Source organism: Montipora foliosa, chromosome 12 (genome assembly GCF_036669935.1).
Source record: "Montipora foliosa isolate CH-2021 chromosome 12, ASM3666993v2, whole genome shotgun sequence".
NCBI classification, from domain to species: Eukaryota; Metazoa; Cnidaria; class Anthozoa; order Scleractinia; family Acroporidae; genus Montipora; species Montipora foliosa.
In genome coordinates this window covers 5,084,147-5,099,373 of record NC_090880.1, presented here as the reverse complement: position 1 = coordinate 5,099,373, position 15,227 = coordinate 5,084,147, and the positions used below count along the sequence as shown (strand labels likewise).

Sequence of the window (15,227 nt, the reverse complement as noted above, 5' to 3'; positions counted from 1 at the left end):
TTAAGGTCAATCAGATTGGGCCTGGTGACCACAACGCTTCTGATTGGTCTGCAATCAAGTAGCGGAACGAGGGACTGCTCGTGCTTAATTCAAAATCATGGATCGTGCTTTGCAAGGGACACAATGCCGCCCAGTTTTTCCCGCCAAAAGTCTAGCAGTAGCCGTTCTAAAAAGAGACAATAGGGAGCTTTAGCAACGGCAACGGCGACGTCAACGAGAACGTCACAAATTTGTACAATTAGTGACCAAAACTGTGAAGCTGCCACCTAAAGGAGGTGCTAAATACACCCGCCTGGTAAATTAGCTACGTCATGCTGATGAGGCCCAAAAGGCCGAAACAGCTGTCCATGGCTGCTAATTCATCGGGTGAAATGGTTGTGCGCATGCGTGATGTGTTGGCCACACCGGGTTGGTATTAGCGTGTGTCACCTTGCTTTTATTCCTTTTCAGGTATTTTAGAAGAAGAAGAGTTATTTATGAAAAAAGGTAACACTTTTATCAAGGCATTTCCTGGATTCAACAAGTAATCGTTTACAGTTTTCCTCTTTTTGGGTATATTTTCTTCAGTGGGCAACTCTGTAAAAAGGAAAAACCTCTATCTTACCTAATTTTGACAAATCTAATCTCCATAATTGCATGCGAAAGCGTTCGGGAAAAATGCTAGGCATGAAGCATCTTTTTCAAAATGACCGCGCATTTTTATTTATTGGTATGTTGGATAGCTGTACATTCTTTTGTCTTTTAGCTATCTTAACATAGTTCAAATATAAAAGAAATGGAGAAACATAAGGCTTCCTTTTGACTTTTTAGCGACATTGATTGTCCTCATTAACTTTAAGTACTTTGCCCCTATCATTGACGATCGATTTGCGTGGGTGATGACAGATGTCTCAGAAAATATCTGCTTCAGAAGACATTTACAGGAATATCAATCTAGGACACAATTCTACGAAAAGTGTAGTTATTATTTTGTAAAAATCCTCATGCTCTCGTAGACTCTTGCAATTGATTTTCTGTCTTTTTTAGTGAAAAAGCAAGGTGACACACGCTAACACCAACCCGGTATGGCCAACACATGCATGCGCACAACCATTTCACCCGGTCAATTAGCAGCCATGGACAGCTGTTTCAGCCTTGCTGGGCCTCATCAGCGTGGCTGTTTTTTTTAATGAGACTTTTCAGCTTGTTCACGGAAACCTTACCAGTCTGCTGGAAGCGAGATAGTAAAGCACAGGAAGTTTGTGTTGCTCCTGGGCAAGCTTTGTGTCGTTAGATGCCGCGGCCTTTGGTCCCCCCCTGGTTCGAGGAAAAACAGCCGACACGTCAGCATTCGCACTGCGCATGAGTAAGTGGAGAATCCAAGATGGCGGCCAGCATACGAGCCAGACAAATCGGTAAAAGCAAATGCTATTTTCATCCTTTTTTGGGGTGATCTGTTATGCAAACAAGTTAATGATACGACCTATTTTTTTATATTTTGAAATGCTATTATGATTGTGAATGGTGCATTCTATGAGTTAAATTCCCGTTCATCAGTTGCACGGAAGAGTAAAAAATTTACATTTTGGAAATTCAATTTCAGATTCATTGAAACGCATGCTTAACTTAAACCAGCCGATAACGAAATCGACTGCTGTTGAACCAGTGTGGAAGGTAAGAACAACCTCTGTCTAAATGATGTCAAGCTGAAGTATGTGATAATTACTTAACAACGGGTCACATTTTCCCTCTGGGCTCTTTGAGATCGATAGATGTAATCTTTGCACCATATTACAGTATATTTAATAAGCCTTGTGATAATGATCTTGGGGTCCACCTGGTCTCCTAACTTTGGTGTAATGACATTACCCATGAAGGTGATCATTAGAGCGAGTTAGTCCAGGAATTTTTGCTGTCACCTGTCATGTAAATTATGGCAGTGTACGATTTTACCAATCGTATAACATGGTGGACATCCTTTGTACTTCAAAGGTAGAGTGAGAGACTTCCAAGATTGCTGTTGTAGTAGTGAAAGAATGTCACTTACAATTAAGGGCTGATCTTTTCAAATCAAGGTTATTGTAAATGCTTTTTCAATCCCATAACTAACTTCTGACCAAAGGTTGATGTCCACATTATCTTGTTAACAGATCAGATCTAATGGCCTCTCATTGATTTCTGTTCTCTGTCAGTTCGCCAAGATATATCCCAAGATAGGACACAGCTCTTTACGATCTCTAATTTCATTGGATCCCTTTAGGACACAGATTTTTATTTTAGGGTTAGGTCCATCGTTGATTGGTTGTTTGTTTTGGTCCATTGTTTTCTGAGCCAATCCCAAGAGCAGTTGTAATAACTGTGTACTGACCCAGATATATCATCAACCGTTTCAAATAATTGACGTAGGACTATGACAGAATGTTTAGTGACACGAGGAAGTTAGCTTCTATGAAAAAAATTTAATTACAATATAATGACTTTCTGACCACAAAAATGCTAAGAGTTCAAGTAATTTACTCTGTGGTTTTCAAAGTCTGATGTCTCAAATGGCAGCTAAAAATTGATAATCCAGGTGTGTCACAAAAGGACTGTCATACAAGAGCTGTCACAATGACTGAAACTCATTTCCATCGATTAAACTTTGATTTAAGCCAGATACATGTGCGTCCTGAAATTCAAGTAATTACATGCACACGGATTGCAATAAGCATTGCAAAGTGCCCCCTAATGCGATTCTACTCCACTTCAACATCACTCTTGTCTCGCAATACAGACAATGAAAGTCATAAAGTTTCCGCCAAATGCTTCTCCTCGAAGAAGGATAAACAGCTGTATTTACCCTAAGCTAAAAGTACTGCTAATCTTTACACTTGCCATATTGTGGAAAATAAGTAGCAGTCAGGCTCAGACTTTCTGGACATAAGTGATTTAAGCAGCATTGTTTTATTATGTAATCTGGCACTCCTAAAATTAACATTTAGGGTGATAAATAAGCCAGTTTGTCTGCAGTTGCAAGAGTTGAATCTCTCGGCACTTTTTTCTTGGTTGGCTCAACTAACGTTTAGGGTGATAAATAAGCCAGTTTGTCTGCAGTAGCAAGGGTTGAATCTAGCGGCACGTTTTTCTTGGTTGGCTCAACTAACGTGTAGGGTGATAAATAAGTCAGTTTTCCTGCATAGCAAGGGTTGAATCTACCACCACTTTTTTCTTGGTTGGCTCAACTTTACTTTGTGTACAGACCAGTACATGTAGCTTCTTTACTTTGTGGTGATCCTTTTTTTTTTGTTTAGGTCCTTGTGTACGACAGATATGGTCAGGATATCATCTCCCCATTACTTAATGTCAAGGAACTTAGAGAGATGGGAATCACTCTGCATCTGTGAGTCAACTTCACAACTTGACAGTTCATTGATTTTTTTCTTCAGTGTGAATTGCAGCTGTACATATATGCTTAGTCCTGAGCCTAAGGCTTTCTGTGGAACATTATCTTAGCCTGGAGTAATAGACTTTATTACTGTTGACTGTCAAGTGCTTTTTACAGGATTTACAAATGGATTCTATGTTGTCTTTTGTCTATTTCATATCGATCGCAAACGACATGAAAATTTTGTAAGAACAAAAATATTAATATTATATGAGTGTGTTGCTGGTGTTTTGTATTGTATTGTATTACACGTATAGGCCACTTCGGAAAACACCATAATACTCTTTGTCCCCCCAAATCTTGCATGTTAAGCATTGTTTCCAGTTTCTCTTGGGACTTACAAGGGTCCCAAGAGAAAACAAAAACAATGGTTATTCTAAATTTGGGAGAACAAAGAAAAGAGTATTATGGTGTTTTCCGAAGTGGCCTATAACATAACAGCATATCATAACACAATACAATACAATAATAAATATATATTATGTTTAAATTAATGTGAACATTTCCCTCCATTGAAAATATAATTTTATATTTTGTAAACGTGTAATCAATGATCTAACATATTCTAATATTTATGTATATCTCTGCACCAATTTGTCAGCCTGCTACATTCTGACAGAGATGCTATTCCTGAAGTTCCTGCAGTCTATTTTGTTCTCCCAACGGAAGAGAATGTTAAAAGAATTTGCCAGGTTGGTTTTCGTCCTTAGTCTTGCTTGATGGCAGTGGTCTTGGATAATAATAATAATAATAATAATAATAATAATAATAATAATAATAATAATAATAATAATAATAATAATAATGGTTTATTCAATACATGTTTTTGTACAAGAGTAAATAACAACATGTTTACATTAATTACTTTCTCAGAAAATTTTTAAAAAGTTATAAAATATATTACATGTTTATTAAAAGAAAAAACCATTGAGGAAAAACTTAAAATATTATTAATGTCACAGTTTCTAATCTTGCATTCTTCGATTTCTGGAACTGTGGATTCACAAAAAATTAAGGGCCTCAAGCACTTAATAGTTTTGTGGTTCAGCGGTTGTTGTATGTGCGGGCATTTTGTCCTTGAATTTCGAAAAAGTTCTCAGAAAATCGAACATGTAAACCTCAAACTAACCTGTTTCGTTGTTCAAGGATAAAGGGCTTTAGAGGATAAGCACAACATCACAGAAGCAGGAGTCAATCTTTGAAAATAGCTTCAAAAACGGTGTGAAATGTGCAAGGTTTATTGGTACTTGACTTATAATTTCTCACATGGCAAACGAAACAAAACTCGTAAACCAAACAATACAAAGTTTGAAAAAGCATAAATTAAATTATCCAGGTTTGTGTAAAGAATAAAAAACAATCATTACCAACCAGCATTTTCAGGCAACACGAGTGACGATCATGCTTGCACGCAAACACGAGGTATTGCGCCAGGTTACTAAGCCGTTGAAGGATCGCGTTTTATTTGAAGAAACATGAATGTTTTTTAGAGCTTTCCGCCTTTTCCAGTGTCTATTTCATATTTGTGCTTGTGAGTATCTTCAACATTTAAAGTAAAACAAATCCTTTTTCATTTCAACTGGAATTGCTTTTACATTCATTTTGAAGTCTTTTGTCCACTGCGTTCGTTATGCCCAAAGACCACATTATGATGTTAATTTTGAATAAATTATTTAGCTGGAACTTGGCTCGAAATCTTTGACCCATGTATAAGTGGAGGGTGATTTTTGGAGCTTCTTTTGAGACCATAAAAGGTCGACTTATACACGGGTAAATACGGTACAAGCCTAACTCTCCACGGCGCTACGAGCTAAACCTCCGGCCAGCATCATGCTATAATGGAAAGAGTGTAGGCGGTAAAAATAGCTCAAGTCTCGTTATCTCCCCAGCACTACGAACCGACTCCGCCGGCACGTGCTGAATCGGACAAGAACAAAGGCAGATAGAGAGCGAAAATGGCATAGCATGAAAAAACACTGATACGTGTGAAGCATGTATCCCCCAAGCGCGAACGAAAGACTCCGGTAACGAAACGACAGCCATACAGAGCGCGGCTGACAGTAAAACATTGCAAGGTGTGCGTATACGGCTGGTAGCAATCCGATGGCCATCGGCCTACAGCCTTAATTAACCAGTCTGCCAAGCCTGCAGAAGCCGCTGTGAAGGCAGCTACGATGCGATAACTGTGCCCTTTAAGTGACTGGTAGGCATGTCAAGCCGCATTCCCTATGAAGGATAAGAACGGCGGAGATTCCAATGTGAAAATAGTTAATAGTAGTACGCTAGTCATTCTGTTCAGCAAATCCCAGAAACATTGAAAGTAAAAAATGATTGTTACACTCTGGAAACCTAACAGGTGTAGATGTTTACTGGTCTTTTCCACAATCTCCTTGGTGTTTTGGCACCATTTTAAGTTGTCACAAAGCGTGATACCAAGCACTTTGTGCACGATCACCTTTTCAAGATACATATCATTGATGGTGAGCTGGAGTATGGCGAGATCTTTAGCAAGGAAGGAGATGCACATTTCTTTGCACTTCTTCGGGCTTAGGTCTTGTATAGTTGATGGTGAACCATGGGAAACTACCTCGGAAATAGTAATGTCATCGACATACTTTCAGTAACTCAATCTACAAGCTAAGTCCTCAACCATAACCAGAAAGAGAACTGGACCAAGCTTGGTCCCTTGTGGGACCCTGGCATGCACCAGGGCCCATTTGGAAAGGAGCCCATCAAGCTTTACAGCTTGTCAACTCTGTGATAGAAAGCTGCAAATCCAGGTGACCATAATTGGTCTAGTGCCCATTTTCTATAGCTTGCATACCAGAATATTATGGTCAATATGGTCAAACGCTTTAGAGAAATCTAAAAGGCACACTCTCAGGTACAGGTTTACATATTAGGTGATTCAAGAGCTAATAGCCAGTTATGCAGCATATCAAGGAAACAAAAGGTGGTTGACACGCCTTTGAGAGAACCAAACTGATTTGGATCAATGTGCTCCTGGATGTCCTCCACGATCCACTGGACAACAAAATCCTCAAATACCTTTGAAAGGCATGCAGTTAGAGCTACTGGTCGCAGGTCATTATCACAGGCGATTAGTGACGCCTTTGGTATTGGTGATATACATGTATGGGCATCTCTCCATGCCGAGGGGAAGTCACCAGACGACAACCACCAGTTAAAGATAGTGGTCACGGGCTCAGAAAGCTTGGACGCGAATAGCTTCAGAATTCGATTTGGAATTGCGTCAGGACCACAAGCTTTGAAAGGACTTAGCCTGAGCAGTTTTTTGTAGACTTCCGTGGGGTCAGATGACAGGTAACTTGTCCGTTGTGGGTAGAAAGGCAGGGAGTGTTAGGTAATCCAGGGCTGGAACATCATAGCAATGAATTCCAGAGGCTTAGAAGCTAGGTACATGTACCGGTATCTGTTGGTAGGTACAAAGATAACAGCTAGTAGCCTGAATTGAAAACTCTCTGCAATCTTCAAAGTGGTTTTTAATTTTCCTTAATGTTTTAATTGTGTAGTTTATTTGCCTGGATTTTTTGTCCGTTATTGAGTTCAATACATGTATGTTGATTTAATTTGAAAATGTTTATCATTGTAACCTGGTCATTTTGGATTGATTCCACAAACCCAGCAAGTCTCATTAATAAGAACTTACATTGATTAACATTCTTCATGCTAAATAAAGTACTCCAGATAATCTATGCCTATTTGATTCAAGTTTGCAATCAATATGGGCAGTTTCTTCCAAGCTACATGCAATTACAGTAAAAGAGCACTTCACAGTCTTTGCCATTGAAGTTAAAAGAGAACAAAACTGCCATGTTAAATCTCCTCAAATGAAGTGAAAAATTCTCTAAGGAAGAAGCACGACCAACTTTCATGTTCTCTTATAATAATAATAATAATAATAATAATAATAATAATAATAATAATAATAATAATAATAATAATCATATTATTATTATTATTATTATTCTTATTATTATTCTTATTCTTATTCTTCTTCTTCTTCTTCTTCTTCTTCTTCTTCTTATTAATATTATTATTATTATTATTATTATTATTATTATTATTATCATTTTTATTATTATGTTCTGTTATATTTCCTGCTTGTCCAATTCCCAAGTCTTTACTTGGAAATTTGAGTAAAAGTTAAGAAAAGTCTTTCCTCAATTGGTCTTTTGTCTTAACCAGCTTTTGTTTCATTTCAATTCTAGGACTGTAAAAACCAACTATATGAGTCATATTACTTGAATTTTATTTCTGCAATTTCAAGACATCGATTAGAAGATCTTGCTACTGCAGCACTTCAGTCAAACAGTGTGACACAAATTACCAAGGTACATGTCAGTTTTTGCCACACATTCTACTTTTTATTAATTTGTTTATCTTTGAGGGATATAAATGTATTACTTATATTTCTTTACACCTCAGGTGTTTGATCAGTATTTAAATTACATTTCTTTGGAAGATGAAATGTTTACTGTGAGAAATCAGGACAGAGATTCAATATCATACTATGGTGAGCAACAGTATGTTTTATTACTTTGTTCATGATGTATAGAATTCAACTCCAATTTTTGGACTTTGGACTTTTTATTATCTTTTTTTTTTTGCAAGGGGGGGGAGGGGGTCATTCTGTGGCTGTGCATGCTTAAGATTTCTTTGCCTCATGGAAGGCAGCCCAAGTAGGATTCAAAGGCGGTATCCCCTCATTCAGAGGCAATTGCGATGACCACTAAATCCACTGGTGCACTACGCGACAGATTGCCTAGGGAATATGTGTTACAGAATTGTTTGTCTGACCAGAAACAAGTTTTTGTGTTTTCATTGCAGGCAATGCAATATCTGGTCATTGTATGACTTGGTAAAAAACCTTACCGGGCTAATAACATAATTTTCTAATTCTACCGGTATTGTTAAGAAAAACTATTTTTAGATACCATCGTAGAAAGTTGTACATAAAGCATTTGTTTACTGGTTTTGATTGGAGCCAATGCCGTTAACAGCAGTTTTAAATGTGAACACATATTCTATGATCGCACTTAACCATATGGTTGGGTCACAGAATGTGGACTTTGGACTTTGAACTTCGGATTATGGAATTGAACAAGATATTGTAACATTAAAAAATCACTCCAATATTGTGAATTTTAAAGGAAATCAGCTAAAATTCCTTCGAACAAAGTGTAGGCTACAGTCTACCTGTAGCCTCTTGCTTATTATACTTTGCTCTAGCCGTTTATGAGTTCAGCATGTGGGGTTTTGAAATAACAACTTCAGAATTAAAAGCCCGTGTTCATTCATAAGACACTGCATGCCGCGTTGAATTTTGCACAGATGGAAAATGTGAAATCACCGGCGCATACCCAATCAAAACATTGGAACCATTTCAAAACAGCAACACAAGTGCGCAATGTCTTTTGACTGGGTGAACATGGGCCTTTAATGGTGTCACTTTCTAAATTTCCATGTCATGAGGGCAATGAAGTGTTGGTTTTTCTCTTATTATTGATCTTATTGATCATACACATGATTGACACACATTGTGAAGTGCTTGGCTGCCATTTGTGATATACGAAGTTGTCTAGTAATGAACCATAAAAATGTTGTTAAGTGCATTTCAACTTCACATCATCATCATCATCATCATCATCATCAAGCATCTTTAGTTTAATATTATTGTTATTATCATCATCATCATCATCATCATCATCATAATTGTACTTTCAAAGGGTTCATGGGATTTCTCTGCATTCAAATGATTTGTTTTTTTTTTTCAGCGCTCAACAGATCTGATACTAAGGATACTGACATTGAAATGCTGCGAGATGTTATAGTGGATAGCCTCTTCAGTGTTCTAGTTTCATTAGGTCCATTCTTAGTATTTTGTTTTCTTTTACATGATAACCTTAGAGTAAGATAAATATAATGCATTGCTATTGTGTTGTCTTAAGATTGTTTTAATATCCTGTGTGTTGTGTTGAACCAAAAGGAGAAGAACCATGAGAAATTTATTATTGGCTTATTAAATTTATTTTTTTAGGTACTGTGCCAATTATTAGATGTCCAAGGGGTAATGCTGCAGAAAGGGTTGCAGAGGTAACTATTATTGATCTTATTTCTTGTTTTAAATCCTACAGCCAATAGTTTCCCTTGTTGTGGATCTTAACAAAACTTAGAAATTTATGTTTCATCTGTTATGTATAGGCCCTTGATAAAAAGCTGCGGGAAAACTTAAGAGATTCTAGAAACAGTTTGTTTACAACAGATATGCCATCTGGACAGTTCAGGTTTGTGAAATAATTATTATGGTTTTATCATATAACAGTTTACAGTTTTGAGTTTCTGTTTTTAATATTTATTTTGTTGTCAAGTTTTCAAGTCAAGTTTTATTTATTTACAGGAAACAGTTTAATTTATCTCATAATTACTAGTAGGCTGGCTTGCAAATAGCGAATGAATGAAGAAGAATGAAGCTTTATTTAATGAAGCTTTATTTAATCTCGGGATTGATGAGGTTGAAATATTATTTTGTTGGGGGACTGACTTAACCCTTTTACTGCCATAAATGCCAATTGACACTTAAAGATTTATCATTTTACTAATGTCAATGGGGTTCAAGCCCTATGTGATGATTGGGTTTAACTAAGCTGTTCCATGAAAACGAAGAAAACTTCCAGGCCAAGTAGATGATTCAAAACACGTACAGGGAAAATGCAGGGGTTTAAAAGTCACTCTGTAAATTTGTTTAATGCTCTTCTTGATATTCGAAGTCATGATCACTGTAATGATGAGGTTGAACATGAATAATAATTTAAGAAGAAATTACAAGATAAACTGAAAACCATTCAATTTTGACTAATTTTGTACAATCTTTTTCTATTCCTTTAGTTTTCAGAGGCCAGTATTAGTAATCTTGGATCGTGACATGGACTTGTGCACACCATTGCATCACACATGGACATACCAGGCCTTAGTGCATGATGTTTTGGTAAGCTGAAAAGTGACTGAAGTTTCTAAATCTTTTGGTATTCAAACTGAGTGGTATGCATTGAACAGACACTGTGTTTTTGAACTAACAATCTTAACAACCATAACAACAGCAAAAAGTCAGATGCATTTGATTTCTCTCCAACTAAGAATGACAAAGTTCTGCATGGTTGTCTTGAAGTAGAGGGAAGACCCTGTGTTATAGTATTGTGTTAATTAAAGGCCATTTGCCCATTCCCATCAGCTATTGAGATTTCAGAATTTTGCACAGGGTCAACTTACCATGAAAAGCCTGTATACAAGTCACAGGACAGGGCTAGAGGTTGAGTATTGAGATACCCTTTATGTAAATGGTTTTCTGGAGAATGATTGATTTAGGGATATAATAACAACTTCCTCTAAGTCTGAATGTTGTCCAAGTACTAATGCTCTGCCAATTGCAAAGGGTCTGTTCAGAAAATCAATGTTAAAACCTAACAAAGTTTAAAAAATAATTAGTATTTATTGAATGACACAAGAGGAACACCGAACAGTTGCAGTTGTTAAAAAAACGGATTAGATTAAAAAAAAAAACCACTGTACAATAATTCTCCCTTGATAACACAGCAATCTGAGTATTTTTTTCAAACGTTAGCCACTTTTTCATACAGCTCACACTGACTCACCCCAGCCGTTTCCTTCGTCATTTGTGCGTAGTAGAGACAACTGGGGATGAGTCAGCAACTCACACACAATGCCTCTGACCACTGGCCATGGGATACATCGATCCCACTAAAAGCTTCAGAGTGAGAATGAATAGAAACATCCTCTCAGAATGCGGCCTGGAGTTAGAAGTGCTTTCAATAGCATTTAAGAAAAAATACATGTATTTTTATTTGTGCAGGATTTACATCTGAATAGAGTCATTGTGAAGGAATCAACATCAAGTAATGAAGACCACACTGACCCACACCACAGGCACCCCAAGCAAGTTAAGGTCAAATCATACGACCTCAGTGTTACCGACAAGTTTTGGGGGTCACATAAGGGAAGGTGTGTGTAGGAAGTTTCTTGATCATTTTCTTGATATGCCACTCTCCCTTTGGAACAAATCATCTGATTCTTGTAACTAGACCCATTGACCCCTCAGGTGTCCTAGGATGCCCCTAGTTGAGACGAGTAAAATTGTGTGGCTTTAAGACGCCCACAAACGAGGAAACAAAGTTGTGGAAGCAAGTATTTCCCTGTTTGTGGCCCCAGGAAACATTATTTTGTTGCAGAAGCAAAATTTGCTTCCTGGGAAGCCAATATGCTTTTGAATTTGTTCAGAAACATGTTGCTTCCTCTGCAAATGTTTCTTTGTTTGCGCATCAAGGAAACATTCAGGAAACAATGCAGATGGCTTTAGAATGAAAGTCTGACTCCCAGAGGTCATTGGGTTAAGAGGACTCTCAAATGTATTTCAAAGTAGTATGTGACTGTTATGAAATTAGCCAACATAAAAACACCATAAGAATTGTTTCCAGAAACAATGCTTATGCAAAATTTTGGAGGCACAAAGAGTATTATGGTATTTTGATATTGGCTAACACCGAGTAGGTGGTTGTAATATACAGGGTATTGATGGAGACATTAGGGTCTGTGGAAATGTGGTATCCGTTAATTTTTGGCGTGGTATTTGGGAAATTTTAGTCCGATTTTGTAAGTTCAAACCTCACTTAAAACTTAAACCTATACTCAGGATCTAAAAAATGAAAGAGAAACTGAGCACTGTCTTTGTGATGCCATTGATAAATTAATGGAGAGGCTTTGTTGTCCGAAAAAAGATGTTGAACTTTAACAGACTCCATTTCAGTCCTCTTGCTGATAAACTTTTTGTGGCCTTTAAGAACCCATTCATCACACTCACTGTAAATTCATTTGAATTGAAAAGTATACTTCTCATATCAGTGGTGTTATTAACTTGTCGTCTCTTCTTCAGTCCTTTTCCAACAGTTGCGGAGTCAATACAAAAGGAACTTGACGAATACAGAGCATCGGAGGAAGAAGTCAAGAGACTAAAGAATGTTATGGTGTGTTCTTTAAAGCATACTGTTTCTTCCATTAACAAAACTACTGCCAGTTTTTGCTGTCACACCATCATCAAACCCATTCAACAAATAAAGTCAAGAATCTAAGAGATAAAAGAAGATGAATATTCAAACAGTCTCTTAAAGGTTCAGCTCTGTGTGATGTTTCGTGTGGGAGACATTCAAAGAAGTGTTTTACTAATTAAAAATTTCTAAGGCTTTGTATGGAGACGCCATGTTGTGTCCCTCTTAGGGGCACAAATATGGCAGCTGGAAGCTAACAAAACCACATGCCATCGTGTTTTGCTATAAAAAGCCAGTAGTCATCTTCTGAGATTTTATTTTATCCCCGGAATGTTACGTACAGTGATAAGCATCATCATCATCATCATCATCATCATCATCATCAACATTAGTACTATTCCTATAAAAGAAATCACCGACCAGATGGCTCAGTCGAGAGCGCAATGGACTTTTGTGCGGGAGGTCGCAGGTTCGAACCCTGGCTGGACCAACTTTTAGGGTCTTTAAATACCATAACTGAGAAAAACTTTAGTTCTCTCTTTGTGCTTCCATCTGCAAATGTTAAGACTTTCAAGTCTTCTTGAATAAGGACTTTAAATCTTACCTCCCGTTTCAAGGTACTCATTTGTAAATAATAATTATTTTGTGGGACTTTCGAGAATCCACCCACTGTTATAGAATAGTAGGGGACTAGTCCTCTGCGTTGCGGTCTGTCTTTGTGTGTCAGTGTAAAATTATAGCAGGTCCATGTCAGGTTTATAGCTGCCAATATATACTAGTTATGCAACGCTTTCGAGTGGTATACTATGGAATATCCCACTAGTCACTTCTATTTTCTTGGTATTCACATGAGCCTTTAGGCATATTGGCTTTGTTCTAAACCGGTTAAACCGGGACACTACAGTGTATTACCGTCTCATATTTTGCACGTTCTCTTGACCAAATATGGTAAAATATCGTAATAACGGAGTAATAATGACGAACATACAATGGCTTTCCTGCATTGTGATTGGCTGTATTTTCATGTCATGGTATGAATACTGGTACTAACCTTCTTCTTCACACAAACAAAACAAACAACACACATGTTTTGTCATTGTCAGGGAATAGATGAAAGTAACGAGGAAGCTATGGGGGAACTGCTTTCTGATAGTACAGCTAAACTAACTTCCGCTGTCAGGTATGGCAAATTTGCTGTGTTTTGCAGTCACTCCCCCCTTTGCATGCCTATTTTTCTTGGGTAATTGGCGTTTGACATCATCAAAAAGGACACCTGCCCTACCCACACAGAGGAGATAATGAATTTGTGGACCAAGTGGAAAAGTGCAGGGCCATATTTCGATTTAGGGGACTGGAGATTGCAGTGATGATAACGAAAGTCATGGTGTTGTCGTGCCTGAAGTTGATAAATGGAAATGGGTATGAAGCTAGACAAGTTTCTTTGCTTTATGTTTTTGGTCGCTGTATTTTCTATTTTCGAATTCCCCATAATACACTTTGTTTGACCCCCCCCCCCCCCCTCCAAATTTTGCATAAACCATTGTTTTTGGGAATATGCAGTGTCCCCAAGAGCATTTGAAAACAATAGTTTATGCAAAATTTGGGGGGCAAACAAAGTGTATTATGGGCAATTCGAAAATAGAGAATTGGCCCTGACCATGCACAAGACACCCATTTTCTGATAGACAACAGGAGCCCATCAAAAGTTTCAGTTAATTTATTTGAAACAGTCTTAGTTACGAACTATGACCAAACGATGATGCATGGCCATGCTCAAGTTAACATGAAGTGCAATAGCACTGATCTCAATTTCTTTGCAATTACATTTTGAGCAACTGCAATGTAAAAAATGCTTTAAAAGGCATTTAAGCCTTCAGAAGGATTACACCTATGGCATCTGACATATCAGTGCTGCACTACATCTTCTCTGCATTTTAGCAGAACATGTTGACACACTCTTGTTCATCTTGCAGCTCACTACCTGAGTTACTAGAGAAGAAGAGATTGATAGACATGCACACCACTATTGCAACAGCACTGCTCGATCACATCAAGGTAACCTAGTGCGTTAACACTATATTGGGCTAACAAAATTACTGAGAGTGATCGATATTGGTTCAGCATTGTGAGGTTGTCCTCCAATCTGAGGAGCAGGGCTGGCGCTGTGGTGAGAGCACTTGCCTCCCCCCAATGTGGCCCTGGTTCAGTTGCCAGACTTGACTTGTTTTCCCCTCTCCTCAAAAACCAATCTATGATTTGATTTCTGTAGAGTGCGCAATTTTATTTGATTTCTGTACAGTTTCTCTAAATACAGTTGACACTTAAATAAAGTTCATTATTAAGTTATTTTCCAGGCAGGAAAACTAGATGTATACTTTGAGACAGAAGAGAAAATTATGAGCAAAGCAACTCTGGTATGTTATACAAACAGCTGCATATAGCTCCCCTGAGAACTCAAAATTAAGGACTTGGCCTTAAATTGCACCTTGTCCAAATGAAGTTTTAAAACGTTTATCCCACCTTAAAACTTATTACTTCAAATTTAGTATGTTAACCATTATTCCACCGAAATGCCATTTATTTTGGAAGTGGCGTCCCCCAAGTCCAAACAATATCTCTAATTTTTTCTGTTTAAAATCCTTCCAGATGGTTTCAATCGATTGACCGTATTCCTGAATAGGAATAAATGGAATATAAGTTAGAAATCCTTTACAGAGATTCTCAATTAAAATTGTCAAACACCT

At 37.5% G+C, this 15,227-nt stretch overlaps 2 protein-coding genes across 3 annotated transcripts in view; one reads left to right on the top strand and one right to left on the bottom strand.

Moving 5' to 3' along the window:
* Positions 1-15,227, bottom strand: part of LOC137978477 (MAM and LDL-receptor class A domain-containing protein 2-like) — a 359,940-nt gene that overhangs the window by 159,695 nt on the left and 185,018 nt on the right. The window lies entirely within an intron of this gene.
* The window catches only part of LOC137980319 (sec1 family domain-containing protein 1-like), a 27,589-nt gene continuing 13,610 nt past the window's right edge, over positions 1,249-15,227 (top strand). The window contains exons 1-15 of the mRNA XM_068827735.1: positions 1,249-1,394; positions 1,583-1,653; positions 3,270-3,358; positions 4,005-4,095; positions 7,636-7,758; positions 7,853-7,940; positions 9,202-9,291; positions 9,465-9,520; positions 9,629-9,711; positions 10,313-10,412; positions 11,295-11,443; positions 12,372-12,462; positions 13,587-13,663; positions 14,457-14,538; positions 14,838-14,897. Of these exons, the coding sequence (XP_068683836.1) occupies positions 1,364-1,394; positions 1,583-1,653; positions 3,270-3,358; positions 4,005-4,095; positions 7,636-7,758; positions 7,853-7,940; positions 9,202-9,291; positions 9,465-9,520; positions 9,629-9,711; positions 10,313-10,412; positions 11,295-11,443; positions 12,372-12,462; positions 13,587-13,663; positions 14,457-14,538; positions 14,838-14,897 (1,281 nt within the window). The 5' untranslated portion in view covers positions 1,249-1,363. The remainder of the gene's footprint in view (positions 1,395-1,582; positions 1,654-3,269; positions 3,359-4,004; positions 4,096-7,635; positions 7,759-7,852; positions 7,941-9,201; positions 9,292-9,464; positions 9,521-9,628; positions 9,712-10,312; positions 10,413-11,294; positions 11,444-12,371; positions 12,463-13,586; positions 13,664-14,456; positions 14,539-14,837; positions 14,898-15,227) is intronic.